The sequence below is a fragment of the Pygocentrus nattereri genome, chromosome 22 (genome assembly GCF_015220715.1).
Source record: "Pygocentrus nattereri isolate fPygNat1 chromosome 22, fPygNat1.pri, whole genome shotgun sequence".
Taxonomy (NCBI): domain Eukaryota; kingdom Metazoa; phylum Chordata; class Actinopteri; order Characiformes; family Serrasalmidae; genus Pygocentrus; species Pygocentrus nattereri.
The window spans coordinates 28,463,800-28,481,971 of NC_051232.1; the positions used below are offsets into that span (position 1 = coordinate 28,463,800).

The 18,172-nt window shown below is 40.4% G+C and overlaps 1 protein-coding gene across 1 annotated transcript in view; it reads right to left on the reverse strand.

Annotated features, from left to right (window-relative positions):
- The window catches only part of smox (spermine oxidase), a 28,664-nt gene continuing 10,492 nt past the window's right edge, over positions 1 to 18,172 (reverse strand). Inside the window, exons 3-7 of the mRNA XM_017709475.2 lie at positions 16,862 to 17,088; positions 11,168 to 11,341; positions 7,088 to 7,787; positions 3,370 to 3,530; positions 1 to 529 (exon numbers count right to left, since the gene is read on the reverse strand). Coding sequence (XP_017564964.1) covers positions 377 to 529; positions 3,370 to 3,530; positions 7,088 to 7,787; positions 11,168 to 11,341; positions 16,862 to 17,088 — 1,415 coding nt within the window. The 3' untranslated portion in view covers positions 1 to 376. The remainder of the gene's footprint in view (positions 530 to 3,369; positions 3,531 to 7,087; positions 7,788 to 11,167; positions 11,342 to 16,861; positions 17,089 to 18,172) is intronic.

The window sequence follows — 18,172 nt, forward strand, 5'->3', positions numbered from 1 at the left end:
TTCTTTTTCACATTAATATACACTTTATTTGTTGCCACTTGTTTTTGTTTCATTTTAAATGTCACCATTAAATACAGAAGGCACTTACAAAAAGTTAAATTATAGACGTGTTATAAACATAACTTATTGATTAAAAAAACAAGCAATCAGAGAAAGATAACAAGAGATGGCAGCACAATTTGCAGCCTTGTACAGTACATCTTAAGTGATATCTAAATAATCTACATACAGTAAAAACAATTTTTTGTTATTGGTGTAATGCCCCTACTAGTTTTTATACGTTTAAATCATTTAGAATACAGATAGCATAAAACACAGATTTTTATCACTAGTTAGTGGTTCTTTCATTTTTATTATTATTATTTTTTTTTTTGTTTTACATGTTAGGCTTTGTGGTGTCTGCATTGAAGAGGTCATGGTACAGCTCAATCAGCCGGTTTGCCTCCCTCTGACCTGAAAGCAAAGCACCATGAGTAGTGGAATAGTATTTCCTGTGTGTGGCTTCACCAGCAAACAGCACCTGTAAAGGCTGTAAACAAAAAAGGGGGAAAAAAGAAAGAATGTGTTAAAAGTGATGGTTCAGGCAAAAATTGAATTTGCACATTTTCCCCGTGAAGTAGCTTATAAGTAATGAAGTCCTTAAGCAATCTCAGACGTATGTGGTTTCTTGCACTCTATAACACAATTATCCAGGCCTATGCAAAGACATTCTGGAAGGCAGAGCCTCAAAAGGGAAACAAGGGCAATGTGAATGTGAATCAAGTTTCATTTCATTTAATTTGCAGCACCTTGTATGCACTTTTAGACACAGTCTAATGGTGTTTCATATGAATGCAAATAGAGTCCTGAGTCTAAGACACATAGGCACTCTAAATCAATGTATTTACATGCTGCTAGGATAAGTCCATTCTTGCCAGAAATGGACACTGAGTTTTGGCAGCAACTGCAAACAAAAAAGTAGCTTGCCTCGACTCTGTACAAGGGTTGAGCCTGACTTAACAATGTTCCAGATTATTAAAGCCTAGAGGCAGGTGGCTATTTTCAGCATGAATTCTGTCTATGCTATGTCTTTTCCTGGGGTAACTTTGTGGGGTCAGACTGTTGCTTTCAATCCTGTAACTGTGTGTATTTTTGAGTGTAAAAAAAATAAAGATGAGGAGGAGGCCCAACATCAGATGGTCAAGAACAGCACTTTGCTTCACCACAACAGCTTTCAAGTGCCAAATATAGTTGTCACTAATAAATGAATGCCTCACAATTAAAGTACTATATTATAAACAGTAATAAACAAATCAATCAATTGCCAGGACCCATCAAAACCTGCAAAGACTGTACTACACTGCTGATGAGCAAGATCCCTATTAGTCTTGAGGGGTGCCATACATCAGAATGAGAATGTCTGGGGGTGACTATAAGAAACTTTGGGCTAAAGGCTGGTGGGACCTTAAAGGCAGAGCCCAAAGTAGAGAGTGATGATGTGCTCGTTTATACTGTCAGGTGGACAAAAAGCCTGTTGTTAGCCCACAGATATAATGTACAATAGCATCGCTAAACAACATCACAATTATGGCAAATAAGAATATAGCAACTCAGAATATAGCAAATTAAGCATAGGTTTGTGCAACGTGAGTGGAATGATGAACATAAATATCACCTCCGTTTCGTTAGCTAATGATAGCATGTGGCAGGAGCAACATATTGATATGCAAACTCGCAGTGGAGCTGCCGAGTGCTGAAGCGCACTATGCCTATCCTCTGTTGAACCACTCACTTAAGAGTTCGAAACTGCCTGTTGAACCAACATCAACAAAAGAACTGTGCATTAGGAGCTTCACAAATGGGTTTTCATGGCTGACCAGCTACACACAAGCCTATGCTAAGTGTCGGATGGAGTGGCATAAAGCACGTCACCACCGGACTCTGGAGCAGTGGAAATGTATTTTGTGGAGTGATGAATCACATTTCATTATCTGGCAGTCTGACTAAAGAGTCTGGGTTTGACGAATGCCAGGAGAACGTTATCTGCCTGACTGCATTGTTTGGTGGAGGAGGGATAATGCTATGGCACTGTTTTTCAGGAGTTGGCATAGGACCTTTAGTTCCAGTGAAGGGAAATCTTAATGGTTCACATTTTGGACTGATGTATGCTTGTAAATTTGTGAGAACCGGCATGACTGAGCCCCAGTGCACAAAGCAAGGTCCATAAAGGCATGGCTGGGTGAGTCTGGTGTGGAAGAAACGGACTGGTCCATGCACAGCCTTGACCTCGACCCCATCAAACATGTTTGGGATGAACTAGAATGGAGGTTGTGAAACCAGGCCCTCTTGTCCAATGTCAATGTCTGACCTCACAAGTGCTCTTCTGGCTAAACGGGCAAAAATTCCTACAGACACACTCCAACATCTTGTAGAAGCTTCCCAGAAGAGTAGGAGCTATTATAGTTGCAAAAGGGGAACAAACTTCATATGAATGGCTATAGATTTAGAATGGGATGTCTAAAAGCTCCTGTATAACGTGTTGGTGTGTACTTTTGTCCATACAGTGTATAATCTTTCAATTTCTATATAAAAATGACTGAATCTTTCATCACTGTTTGGCCTGATGGTGACATTTGTTTATTGTACAAAACCTTTTAATGTCACCAACGGATGAGTATGGGATTTACTTGGGATGAGTATTATGACGCAAGAGTTGACCTGCAGTTGGGCCAGTGAGAGAGAAAGCAAGAACGAGCAGTCACTCGTCTGCCTTCGTCTCAGTAGTCCGGTTACAGTCTTTGCTGGCCAAAGCTGAGTTCCATATACTGGACACATTTAAAAAATGCTGAGTGGTGTCTGTCAACAGCGCTTTACCCAGTGAGCTACCTAGAAACATCAACACAGCCCCTCACTCCTGCCACATAGAATATCTTTATTATTATTATTATTATTATTATTATTAAGTTATTCAGACAGCCTTTTATCCAAAGGTCTCAAGCTGCAGTCACAACATGAGTAAAATTTGCCTGGCAAAAAAAAAACCTCAATAGGTAATGACATAAGAACGTAAAAGGAGTTTGCTTCTCGTAGCAGTCCCTTTCACCTTTTACTCTATTCATCTAGATGAACTTTAACTTTGCAAATCTGTGAATGTCAGTAGTGTAAGCTGCCAGGATGTGCTGTGGCCTCTTCTTTCTGAACAAAACTAAATGGAAAATGTTCCAGACAACTAATTAACCAGATAACTTTAGCTCTTTTTTTTTTCTAAGTAGACCCACCCAAAATCCATCTCACATGAAAACTCATCTCGAACTCCTGATTATTGCTCCACCTTTGCAAAGAAGGTAGCGAAGTGATGGCAGTAGCTATGCTGCAGAAAGTGTTGCTTACTGGAGCCTTGGTGCTCTTGGTGTAGGGCAGAGGCTCAGCCAGGCGCTCCACGTCTCCTCCACTGGAGCCCACGCGGGTGAATGAGTACGAGCCCCTGATGTAGGGGTTACTGCCCCACGCTGAGCGCAGGATCCTCCGTGGCTTCGGAATGTTCTGGTTCCCTGTACGAAATGGCAGAATAAACTGATATGAAAGAAAGATTGCATTGTATTTCCTCCTGTAGGGTACCAGAGTATTTGAGCAGCTTAAGCACGGTACTTTAAATGACGACCACCTTAAGCTTTTCTTAAAGCTTAGTTATTTTTAAATAATTAAAGTATTGGGTTATTTGTTTCAGCTATACTCAAAGTTTTAGAAAAGTAAACCCTAATATTGTGCCGTATCAAGCTGCAGCTAGTAAGTTTTAAGGGCTTTTGCTGACCTGTTATGGATTTAGTCAATCTGTACAGTCTTTTGTCTGATTTCCTTGAATATCTCAGTTTCAGACAGAGAACGCCACATATACACTTTCAAACACTGCTATTCCTCTCTTCCGCCCACTATTTCTAGCTGAACACAGTGGCCTTGCCAAAAGTCTTGTGTCTTTCTAAATGCGGCCAAAAAATAAGAACAGCTGACAGTTTCTATGAGGCCTGTCCACATGCATCAGCACAGTAACTATGAATTTTTCACAAACCCTGCTGAAGTGGCCTGAATATGCAATGACATTTCTCTTGTGCAAGCAGTAATGAACGTTTTAGTCTATTGCAGATACAAGTTTCTGCCTGGACTGATTCTCCATATCAGAATTTGGTTGGCTGGCATGTTAACTTGAGCTAAGACTGGGGCTAACTTGTAGCTGGAGCATTAGATCGGGATACTATAAAGCACAGCTGTTGTTTCATGTAAAGTACTTTCATAATGTTTCATAGTGCTCTAATAAACTGAAAATGTTTTATTACTCACTTATTAATATAAGGCATCTTTTCAGCCACTCTACTTTTCCTGTATTGAAAAAACTAATTGAATCGAGACCCCACAGTATGATACTGAATTAAATGATGAATTCTGTGAATTGTTACATCCTTAGTACTTAGGCAACATTTTACAGCCACATTAATTCACTCAGCGGTGTGGGGTTTAAATGGCTGACCTCAGTTTTGAACTGAAATTTCTTTGTTTAACTGCTTAAATAAATGTGTAAATTCTGTTGAATGTGCAGATTCTTAACATTGAATCAATGTCACATTTATGGGGAAACTGGACCAAGACCACAGTAAACAGTTTTTAGTCTTGACTAAGGGCACTGACGAGGCTGTTCTGTGGGCTATGCTGATCCAGTCACGTTTCAGAGCTCTAATAAGGTGGAGGTAAGACAGACGGTGGTACCCATCAGTCAGGAACCTGGCAGGGAGAGGGATTAAAACAGACTGACCTACATCAGAGCCACTGCTGCCTGCTGAAGTCACACACACAGCATGCAAACGGATGTGTGTGCTGACCCTTTAATCTGATTGTGTGAACTCTAAGAACGCTAACATTAATAGAAGATGAGAGGTGTATACTGTTGACTGAAGAATACCTGACACCAGCGCTCCACGCTCACATTTCACACTGTAGATCTAACTGTATGGACAGTACCATCTTTTAAGAAGAAGCCAAAACAATCTCAAGCCTGGATAAATGATTTGTAGAGTTAAGTTTTTGAGAAAAAGGCCAATATATTTATATAATGAATAAAAATAACAATATTATAAATACATGATGAGCCATGACAATAGAAACACTGCTGTCAGCTCAGGTCAGTCTCAAAGCACCATTACCTTTGCCACTGCTGCCCAAATTTCACAGCCAACCTCACTGAGAAATTGCTTTTGTTTCATGGCATTTGGTGCAGATTTTTTGGAACAAATCAATTGTGTCAAATTCAAGTTTGTTAACTTTCAGATTTGCATCCTTAAACAACAGCGCTGCAGTGCTGACATCTCAACGGACGGCCCTTTGTATAGCAGTATAACATCCAAAATTAATGAAATGCTAAATTTAGCAGTGTGCTTAACATTTCTTCCACACTGGCTATGAAAAAACTAAAGCTGTCAAATGATTAAAATAATTAATCATGATTAATCAAATGAATTTCTGTACTTGATCAGAATTAATTGCATTTGTTTTAACCCAAAAGTTTTTTTCCCATTTAAAAAGCAGTGTATTTCATATCTTTGTGAGTGAACAAAATAGGCTTCATTAGAATATATTAACCTGAACATAAAATCCTGTGAACATGAAAATAAGGTGTTTGTAGTTTCCAATTTTCATCACCGACGTTCAGAGAGAGTAGAAGTGGCTTTGTGTCGCAGGTTTCCTCCAGTGTGAATGTTAGTGATATTACTGGCATCAACAGTATGTCCTGCTTGTAAATTATACTTTTTATTTGATGTACTTCAGTGATGTAGTCACTATGGCATTAGCTGGTTTTATAATTGATGTATGTATGTGTGTGTGTGTGTGTGTGTGTGTATGTATGTATGTATAATATAGAATTCTGTTATAAAATTCCGTTCTGAATGTGCACGAACGTTTGCTCACAACTGACCATAGTGCCTCCGTTAATACAGACAGCATTGTGCTTCTTTTATTTTGTGGTAGAAGACACACCAGCACACAGACGGCTCCTATTTTACATGCAGATTTTAAGTGGAGAAGAGGCAAAGTCTCTAAATGTGTCACTGAAGAGAAGTTAGGTATAATAGAGTTAAACCAGTCCACCACTACACAGCAAAGGATTTTAAGGTTATCCTCCTGTAAAGGTAGAGTGATTACTACACATTTGTTTATATAACTTGTGCATTGTGTAATCGTAATGTGTACAGAACAAATACACAGAACACTGTTCTAGTTCTCTATACTTCTTTTTATTCTGATGCACTGCCTCAAGCATTCAACAGCTTTCAGCAAATAGAGGCATTGGAAAAGTTATGGCCAGGCATACTGTATGTGACTCACAATGCAAAAATGGCAGGTTACTCCAGTAAAAGCCCTACAGGCAGTAAATTGTCACCGCATATCCTCCATCCATAAGTCCAGCAAATGAGTGCAAATGCTTTCTCGCAAATCACTGTGTGTTGATGAAGACCAGTGAGTAATGCACAGTAATTAGGAGTGGAATCATAATGCACTGTGTCTAAAATGTGAAGTGGTATGTGGTATTGTAGAAATCAGAGTAAAAGAGTGCCTTCAAAACAGGCAAATTATTTCACCTGTGAAATAATTTCAGAATTCAATATGCTCACAAATGCATACTGTGTAGCACAATAACAAAAATGATCATGATAATGATAAAATACTGTCTAATTGCCCAACTTACCAGGACTTTATTCCTATGCTTTCTTAACTTTCTCATTTTTTATGTTTAAAACTTTAACCCAGTTTTTTGGTTTCCAACACTGATGCAGAGGCTTGGACTGGTTTGGACATTGTTTCAGATAGTTGACTGATGGACTAAGTTTATATATTTCTGGATATTGATTATTTAATTTTGTTTGAGTGATCAGCTTAAGGCTATCAAAGTCACTATGCAGCAAGCTGTCTTATCAGTTATTAGGAATGCAGAGGTATTTTCAGTTTCTATTTGGTGATGGTGAGATGATTTAGACCGAATTTTTTCAGACAGATTTTTGCTGCAAACCAAAATTTCAGCACTGATTAAAGCCGTGCTTTTTCCCACACTTCTCTCACTGACCTGTGAACTTGCGGAGCAGCTCGGTGCAGATCTCAGCCACGGTCTCGTCGTCGCAGCGCTCCATGCGCAGTGCCTCGTCACCACAGATCCAGCCGCTTAACATGTGGCCGTAGCGCTCGGGTGGATAGAGCACATCGAAGCTGCAGATCTTGCGGTACCAGAGCTCAACCGGGTAGGCCAGGCTTTCCAGCTGTGCCTCGTCTTCCCACACAAACTGGATGCTGTTGCACTCGGGGCTCCAGAAGGGCTCAGCGAACTCCAGGAAGATCTTGTCTGTGGTGCTGATGCCCAGCTTCTGCACAGCCAGTGCCTTGTCCTGGGGCAGGCCAGGTGAGAACAACGTTTCATGGGCCTTCTTGAGCACACCCAGCGAGGCAGTCACGATCACATGGTCAGCGGGCAGCCATTCACCGTCCTCGCACTCCACACACACTGGAGCTGGCCCTGGACGCTGGTCTTGGTTGTGGTCGGCCCCGTCGGCATTGTCTTCGGCCTCAGGACAGCTGTAGTTCCAGTGGATGCGGTGGACAGGTTTGCCCAGACGCAGCACGCGGGCTGGGATGTCCTGGGCCAACAGCTCTACGACTTTGATAAAGCCGGCCGGGATGACATGATGGGCACCAGGAATCTCCGTCCATTCTCCGAATTCACTCAGAGATACCTCATCCATGTTGGGGGAACTGCTCTCACAGCTCTCCACCTGAGACAGCCAAAACATACATGTGAACACATTCAATAATAATAGCAAACGTCTAAACCTTCAAATTTTTTTTTTTACTCTATATTTAACTAACATGTAAATAACTACAAAATGCATCAGTGCACAATCCTTCCACCTGAAGGCAGTAACTACTCCACTGAAGGGACAATCTAGGCTAAATCTAGAGTTTAATGTTTTATTTGCTTGTTATGCAGCACCAGTACCAGTACTGTAGCATTGTATAGTATAGTATCCCTCATCCTGGGCTTGACAGTATTCACAATGTTATACTGTTTTCATGTTTTCACTCATTACTACAAACAATGCATTATGCAAATTGGGAATCCCTGTAGTATCAACCAATCCTGACTGCCAACCAAGCCATTCATGTAAAGGCTAATAAATACAATGAAGCTAGTTTTAGAGAGATTCTTACTTCTATCATCGAACAATACATTACATTATTAAGCACAAACGCAAACCAGACACAAGAATTGTACCATTTCAGCCAAAGAAAAACAAACAAACTGAAGCAAGATATCTAGCCAGGTAGCTAACATGCTAACTTAAGCTTATTGTCCTGCTCCTCTAACAAGTCATTTTTGTTGTTTGAGTAATCAATTCTCTCCACTGCACTGGTGATTTAAAGAAGTTACTACAATTATATGAATATATTCGGGTTACTAGCAGCATTATTACCCATTTGGCTTCCTGCATTCACCCACTAATGATACAACTCCCCCAAAAAAAACCAAAAAAATACACATTTCAAAACAGCCTTGTCAAAAAAGATGTGGAAGGGTGTGGAAGGGTGATCAAATGAGAAAATCTCACTCTGCTGACTACTGTAGCTTTGCTGAAAGAAGCAGCTAAGTATGTTTACAACAGATAAAGCGATAGTGAAATTTTACATTTTGATTCTACAACACACACCAAGTCCCTGGAAATCACTGGGCCACTAGGGGCAGTCGTGGGCTGGAGGTCAGGGATCCAGCCTTGTGACCGGAAGGTCGCCAGTTCGATCCCCAGAGCCGACAGCAAGACACCTAACCCCCAACTGCTCCCCGGGCGGTGCGCATTGGGCTGCCCACTGCTCTGGGCAAGTGTGCTCACTGCCCCCTAGTGTGTATGTGTGCTCACTAGAGTGTATGTGGTGTTTCACTTCACAGATGGGTTAAATGCGGAGGTGAAATTTCCCCGTTGTGGGACTAATAAGGGTCTCTTAATCTCATTGTCTCCTCACGTTTTTCAGTACTTAGCATCTCCACTTTGCCTTCATTTCAGCTTCCACTATTTTCAGTAGATTTGCTTTAAGTTTCTCAAAAAAATCTGCAAGAATATTTCTCCAAACCTCCATATTCAGTCTTAGAAGTTTGTTTGATTTGCAAATTTTCTTTTTTTATTTCTCAGGATGAACGCTTCAAGTACTGTTTAACTGGTGCTGACTGTTTTGGCGGTCTACCAGGTCATGCACGGCTGTTAGGAGTATTTTTTTCTCTGTATCTTGCAATAGTCTTTGGAACTTTTTTGAGTTTTGCAAACTCCTGTTTTTTTTTTTATTAATTTAATAAAAAATTAATGTTATTTTCACCTTCTTTAAGCAAGTGGATTAACTTATTTACATTCTTCTTCAGAAATATTAATGAAACATTCAATTAATTAAAGGTCATTTTGACTGAAAACTAAATAAATGAAGGATGGTCTCCTGACTTTGTTTGTTGTTTGTATATGCATATAAGTGTATGCCCCCAACGGATAAGAAAATAATTCTGGGTATGTACATGCAAGTGTGTATGGCTCTGCATGGGACTAGTAATATCTTGTCAGTTCCAGCGTCTGAGCAATAGAATGTCATTAACATAAAATGCAGCAGGAGATCACATTATTTTGCACTAAATCAGCCCGTTCCAGTCCAAACAGGCTCCAGCCACATTCTGCTCTGAGAGTAAGCGCAGAACAAGTAGGTCACATGAGTTCACCAATTCCCCAATAGGCTTTGCCTTAGCTTGTTGGAAGACTCATCTCCTTATTGTTATATTTTAACAGGCTACAAATCCTTTGTTTCATACCAACATGTTTGAGCAAGAAGAGGTTTCAACAACAACACAGCAAATTTTCCCACTGTTACTGGAAGGTAAACACCAAATGTATTGAGAGCTAAACACCCAAAGGATTAAACGTCCATTAGAAAATCAGAACACGTTTATTATATTAAGCATTTACAGCTGCTGCCGACCACATAGAAGGATCTATGTTGGGATTTCTAGACTGTGCAGCTTACACAGTGTTTATATGACATTGAGGCTATGTGACAACCTTGCAGCTCCTTTTCTTTTTTGATTGAGAGCTGTATGTTGCATTGTGAACGTTTCATAACAAAATTCTTTGAGTAGTTTACCTTAAGAGCAGTGCTTCTGTTCAAAAAACCTTATTTTAAAGCTCAGTAGTTTGTAAGTTAAAAGTATATCTCGACCAATAATGTAGGACTGCAATGAATGATAATCACTAATAGTTAAATATTCTAAACAAGAAAAAACATTTCAATATATACGTAACATGGAACGTTTTTTTCTGAACTTACACTCCTCTGCGGGCAAACAAGCTAAGCAGTAGTTTGTCACCAGTATTACACAGTTGCCAGCACTGCACACCGGACTCTTAGGAGACTGAGATTTGGCAAAGCTTGTGAGACTTACGGCTTTAACTCCTGGTCAATCCAAATAAATGGACCTACTGCTCCAGATTTCTAGCTAGCTACCAAGCTCTCAGTTGTATTTGTTATTGGGAATCAATTAGAGCATGCTGACTAGTAGGCCATTAAGCCAGTGTGGCTTGAGTTTAAAACGTGCTCAAGTATAAATTAGTTCTGAGTGGCTTAAAATCCTTCATCACTTTCCTGTTCACTGGCAGGAGTTCCACAAAAAGTTGCTTTCTTTTTTAAACATAATAATAATAATTCTATTATATAGCACTTTTCATGCCGGTGGCAGCTCAAAGTGCTTTACAGACAGGTGATAAAACATAGTTATACAAGATTTGTTTCAAGACTGGGGTTAAAAAGACTTTCAAGCACCCTTCATTCCTGCAACCTGTTAGGGATTCCAGGATCCCCAGTTTATGTTATGTATAGCATGTTAATGCAAGTTGCTGTGAAAATGATCATTTATTAGTGATGTTTTTGTAGAAACCTCTGCTTGCTCATCAGTTTAGATTTACTGAAGTTCAAAATAAATAAAAATAATTATAATAAAATAATTACAAAAATTACAATGAAAATAATAATAATCTGAAGCTGTGTGTGTGTGTTAGAGAGAGTGTGAATGTATGTGTATGCATATAAAGGACACACACAAACATTTACACACATGCAACTTCCATACCTTGAGGTACTGTTGCAGCATGGACAGCTTAAGCTTCTTGGTGCTCTCTGAGTCTTCGGGGTCCAGCATGATCCTTTTCCGTACCAGATCCCGTGTGAAGATCCCCACGCTGTTCTTGCTCTCGGCACCCACTGGTTTTCCATTTTTGAAAAACTCCTGAGTCAAATCATATACCTGTAGGTGACCGAAAAAATATACAGTACTGTGCGATAGTTTTAGGCATCTAAGCAAATGAGTTTATCACAATATACATTAGAATAAAGTCGTATTCATAATTCAAATAAACATAAAAACAATAAAAAGTAACAAGAATTTCTTGGGTCCATATTTTTCCTTGACATCTTCACAGCCGCCACAGAGACTCGTTAATATCATCGATTACATCATGAGCACAATTTACTGAAGCACTGATTGGTCAAACCAGGAGCTGCTTTTTAACTACATATAATACTGGGCTTCCTCGAGGAGAGGCTTGAACACACACTAACATCCGGAAAATACACACACGCACACGCACACACACACACACACACACATATACACACACACACACACACACACATACATACATACACTGCTCAAAAAAATAAAGGGAACACTTAAACAACACAATATAACTCCAAGTAAATCAAACTTCTGTGAAATCAAACTGTCCACTTAGGAAGCAACACTGATTGACAATCAATTTCACAGCTGTTGTGCAAATGGAACAGACAACAGGTGGAAATCATTGGCAATTAGCAAGACACACTCAATAAAGGAGTGGTTCTGCAGGTGGGAACCACAGACCACTTCTCAGTACCTTTCTGCTTTCTGGCTGATGTTTTGGTCACTTTTGAATGTTGGTGGTGCTTTCACACTCGTGGTAGCATGAGACGGACTCTACAACCCACACAAGTGGCTCAGGCAGTGCAGCTCGTCCAGGATGGCACATCAATGCGAGCTGTGGCAAGAAAGTTTGCTGGGTCTGTCAGCGTAGTGTCCAGAGGCTGGAGGCGCTACCAGGAGACAGGCCAGTACACCAGGAGACGTGGAGGAGGCCGTAGGAGGGCAACAACCCAGCAGCAGGAACGCTACCTCCGCCTTTGTGCAAGGAGGAACAGGAGGAGCACTGCCAGAGCCCTGCAAAATGACCTCCAGCAGGCCACAAATGTGCATGTGTCTGCACAAACAGTTAGAAACCGACTCCATGAGGATGGTATGAGGGCCCGACGTCCACAGATGGGGGTTGTGCTCACAGCCCAACACCGTGCAGGACGCTTGGCATGTGGCTGGAGTGTGTCAGCAGTTCCTGCAAGATGAAGGCATTGAAGCTATGGACCGGCCCGCCCGTTCCCCAGACCTGAAACCGATTGAGCACATCTGGGACATCATGTCTCGCTCCATCCACCAACGCCACATTGCACCACAGACTGTCCAGGACTTGGTGGATGCTTTAGTCTAGGTCTGATGGGAGATCCCTCAGGAGCCCATCCGCCACCTCACCCCATGCCCAGGCATGTAGGGAGGTCATACAGGCACATGGAGGCCACACACAATACTGAGCCTCATTTTGACTTGTTTTAAGGACATTACATCAAAGTTGGATCAGCCTGTAGTGGGTTTTTCCACTTTAATTTTGTGTGTGACTCCAAATCCAGGCCTCCATTGGTTAATAAATTTGACTTCCATTGATGATTTTGTTGTCAGCACATTCAACTTTGTACAGAACAAAGTATTCAATGAGAATATTTCATTCATTCATTCAGATCTAGGATGTGTTATTTGAGTGTTCCCTTTATTTTTTTGAGGTGTGTGTGTGTGTGTGTGTGTATATATATAATTTTGTTTATTCAAATATTAACACTTTTCTCAGCAAATAAACACAAACTACACAAATAAATAGATTTTGAATGGGTCTTGGGGGACTAAGACTTTCGCACAGTACTGTACATATTTATAAATAGAGCGTAAAAGCATGGGAACAGAATGGCTTGAGAAAAAAAAAACACAAAAAAGAAAGAAACAAATGAAAAGAAAGCAAAACAAAAAGACTGTAAAAATACAGTGAATGAGAAAAAAAGATTAAAGAAAAAAGACTGATTAAATGAAAGAAAGAAAGAAACCCAATGAAAAAGAAGAAAGAATTAAAAAGGAAGGAAGGAAAGAGAGATAAGTTAATGATTAACACAGTGTTTCTGACATCATCAAGTCAAGGTTCTGTCCAAACCACGGACGTGGCCTCGAATTCATTAGCTACTATGGATGGAATGCATTAGTGCATAACTTTCTCTTTGGGTAACTGGCCAATTAGATCCCTATAGATTTTGCAAGGCAGTGCTGTAGAATTAAATACATGACTGTTCCTTGGAAAAAAGACTAAAAGAAGGAAAACGAGAGAAGCAAAAAAGAGAGAGGGGTCATGGTGAGGTAAGTTGCTCAGAAAGTGAACTTTACTCTGGCATTTGGAAGCTGAGTGTGGAAGTCTTGTTCTTTTTCTGAGCAAGAGGGAGAACAGCTCCTCACGTGAGAGTGCAACCACGAGACTGATTGGGCAATTGGCTAAGTGGAAAACCAAGCAGACCATGGATCAGGAGCCAGCCAAGTTACAGCTAGTGACATGCACACTTACCAGACAAACAAACTGAAAACATGGCTGTTTTAATGCTGATCTAAGGCCAGTTCCTCCTGCTGTTGTCTCTACTTAACAGTGGGCGATATTTTAAATATAACATCATAATACTTTTTTATGTTAGTTTTTCTGAGTTTTTGGAACAGAAAATGTAACAGCAGTGCCACATAAAAAAAGGCTCTAAAATTGTTTTAGGTTAGTACAATGTAAATATGGTTTGCAGAAACAATCAAAGATCAAAAGCATCAGGAGAAAAAAACAAACAATCGTTCTAAATTAATTAATAAAATAAGCTACTTGTTCCATTTAGGTTTATGCAGTTACTTAAGGTGGGCAATCTTGAAAAAATGTGTTTTGGTATCACGATACTAAAAGAAATTGTCACAGTACTTATTATATTTCGACACGGACACGCATGAAGAGTGCCACATTTTAAAAACTGCGACCAAACTAACTATAACGAATTTTGTGCTCTTTTTAATAAACCCCTCAGTTGATCAGTGTTTTGTATGACAATATGCTCAGAAAAGCATATTCTTTATCATGATAGCAAAGTTCATCACAATAATGTTAAAATAACATATTACCCATTTTTACAATTTCTACAGTTACTGTTGTTTACACACTCTCTATAGCTGGTCTGAATAGATGTACTGATGATGGCCATGACAAAGATGACCTCTACTTAAACCTGAAGCATCTTAGGCAAAAAGCTGTATGTATCATAAAATAGACCAATTATAAATCAATAAACAAGGCATAGTCTTCAATCAAGCAGAACACAAGCAAAGATGAGTTCACTTTTAAAACTGCCTAACAGGCGATTCCCTCTGCATCACTATCATCCACAATGACTCACCTAATCACTCTTTCAGATCACTGAACATCTGCTTACACGCCTGTGTAGTAATGTAACATCATATGTTGCAACTTCCTGTATGAGTATTGCAGTCCTCTGTACGCAATGAAAGCAGTTTTGTGTTGCAATCTGATATCGTAGGTACATCCTGAACAGTGCTTAATGATTGATGACACAATGCATGCTCCATGTTCCATCACTGAATGTACACTCTGTTGCAAAAAGTATCCGCTCGTCTGCCTTCACACGCATATGAAATTTGAGTGAGATGCTATTCTTAATCCATAGGGTTTAATATGATGTCGGCCCACCCTTTGCAGCCATAACAGCTTCAACTCTTCTTGGAAGGCTTTCCACAAAGGTTTAGGAATATGTTTATAGGAATTTTTGACCGTTCTTCCAGAAGCGCATTTGTGAGGTCAGACACTGATGCTGGAAGGCCTGGCTCACAGTCTCCGCTATAACTCATCCCAAAGGTGTTCTATCAGGTTGAGGTCAGGACTCTGTGCAGGCCAGGCAAGTTCTTCCACACCAAACTCGCTCATCCGTGTCTTTATGGACCTGCTTTGTGCACTGGTGTGCAGTCGTGTTGGAACAGGAGGGGGCATTTCTCCAAACTGTTCCCACAAAGTTGGGAGCATGAAATTGTCCCAAAATCTCTTCGTACTGAAGCATTAAGAGTTCCTTTCACTGGAACTAAGGGGCCGAGCCCAACTCCTGAAAAAAAAAATCCACACCATAATCCCCCCTCCACCAAACTTTACACTTCACATAATGCAGACAAGTACCATTCTCCTGGCAACTGGCAAACCCAGACTAGTCCAATGGATTGTCAGACGGAAAAGAGTGATTCATCACTCCAGAGAACACGTCTCCACTGCTTTAGAGTCCAGTTGTGGCAGTTTATACCACTGCATTCGATGCTTCACACTGCGCTTGGTGATGTAAGGCTTGGATGCATGCATGGAAACCCATTTCATGAAGCTCTCTACGCTGTTCTTGTGCTAATCTGAAGGCCACATGAAGTTTGGAGGTCTGTAGTGATTGAATCTGCAGAAGGTTGGTGACCTCTGCGCACTATGCGCCTCAGCATCGGCTGACCCTGCGCTGTCATTTTACGTGATATACTACATCGTGGCTGAGTTGCTGTCGTTCCCAATCGCTTCCACTTTGTTATAATACCACTGATAGTAGACTGTGGAATATTTAGTAGTGAGGAAATTTCACGACTGGACTTGTTGCACAGGTAGCGTCCGATTACGGTACCATGCTGGAGTTCACTGAGCTCCTGAGAGCCCCATTCTTTCACTAATGTCTGTAGAAGCAGTCTGCAGGCCTAGGGGCTTAGTTTTATACACCTGTGGCCATGGACGTGATTGGAACACCTGAATTCAATGATTTGGATGGGTGAGTGAATACCTTTGGAAATATAGTGTACTTTCATTGACCCAATACTACACTGAGCGAACTGACAAAATAAACCATGATTGTACCATCATTGACACAAGGTACCACTGTTGTGTGAGCATTCAGTTCCTGATTCACGTCTCATCTGAACCTGATATGCAAACGTATAGCATCTAGGCAACTGCTGACTGGGCCATATGAAGAAAACACATGGTAAAGAAATAAACTGAAGTACCACGTGCGCAGCCTTGAATCCTTCAGATGATGGAATGGAAAAAACAAGCACATCTCCACATCAGTCTGTGCACTCAGTCACCTCACCACATCAGTGGAAACATCCGAGAAGTCATGGATGTTAGAACAATTAAAGACGTTTTTCATGTGTTCTGTCATCAAGGACTTTGGTGTTAAAGTCTGAACCCCTTATTCGACAAGTACCTATTAGTGAATGGAAGTATAAAATATGTCATATACAGCAATTTGGAGAAAAGTTAAACTAAACACGGAGCACTTTAGAATACCTCTCTAGTCAGCTTAGTTCTGGAATCATTTTTTCTTGATTCTTCATTGAAATCTTTAGTACATCATTCATTTCCATTATAATTTCACTAGAAGTCTTCAACAGATTTGGAAGCATTCGACAGGAGTCAGTTATCAGTTTTTCATCAATATTTAATAATGTTTGGTTTTACTCCTCATGCGCTATTTCAGTGTAAAAACCAAGTGAGCTAATAAACAAAGAAGCCTGTTCATTACACAGAACAGTTCTGAAAGAAGTTAGGCAGGAGGAAGACACTTCCCCAGCACCTCTACCTACCTCGTTGTACAGGTCACTGAACTCTTCCACCAGGTCCTTGGGGATGCGCTTTCCGCTGTTGGTCTGGTAGTGGGCCACGCCATTCTTGGCATAGAGGCTGATGCGGCCCACGCTGCACTCCTCCTCCGTGGTGTGCTCCAGTAGCCCGTTGTCCTCAGCCAGGTGGTACACGGGGTTCCCGTTAGCGCCATGGATCCAGGTGGCTCCTAGCTCCAAAGTGGCTTTACCTGAAAGAGGAGAGCAAAAAAGACAGACAGTAGTAGTTAGGTAGCGAAGAAAAAAAAGAACCTCAATTTCTGCTTCTTCAAAATAACAGATGTAAAAACATTCTAAAATAATTCATTTTCCATTGATCTTCACTGAAGTACTGAATGGCAGACTCTTAATATAATTACCCTGGCACTTATAAGCATAAAGCCTGTGAATGCACAGTAGACTATTTGATGAGCTAATGTAAAAGCTATTTTTAGCCAGTAGTTTAACCTGGCTGGAACAAACTGGGAACACTGGGCCTCATTCACCAACCATTTTTAACAAGGAATTTCCTCTGAAAACCCAGTTTTCACAAAGATTCTCACATTCACCATTTTTTTTTTCTTATTTGGGATTTGTTCTGAGGTAAGAACAGAATCAATGCACACTCGAGCACAAAGGTGTGAACAGTCCTGCAGTTTAAGAACACATCATGAATCAGACAGACATTTTCTTAAGACCTTTCTCAAGAATAAATTTAAGACTAAATATTTGGAAAGGTATTAGCAAATGAGGCCCAGTGTTCTAGCACCATAGAAAATAGCAAATACTGCTTTTACCTGCAATATAACTTCACTAAATCATAACCATATTTGCTAGGCCTGTCACAACCATGAAATGTTAACAAGCGATTTATTGCCATCTAAATAACTGCAATGAACAATTTCATTGTCTTTGTTGTCTTTGTTGAAGTACAAGCACAAAAAAGCAAAAAAGTGTGGAAATTAAGGGTAATTACCTTAAATAACTACAATCAGCTTAAATAACTGGCAGTTATTTTATTGCGACAGGCCTAATATTCGCTGTAACTGTGTCACAGAACATTAGGACCAATCATGTTTCAGCTTTGTCAAAGGCGTCCCATTCATTGCCCATACGGAGGTTCATTGTAGTTGTGCAATTGTGTAAAGGTTCAGGCACAGAATCAACAAACAAAGTGAGTTTGTGTTAAAAGTTGAGCTTCAAGTCCATGAAACCAAACTTTGAATGATATTTGTGGTGCTCCTGCCTTTAACTTAGCCATCATAATGTCCTAATTTGCAGCTATCTAGCTGGTTG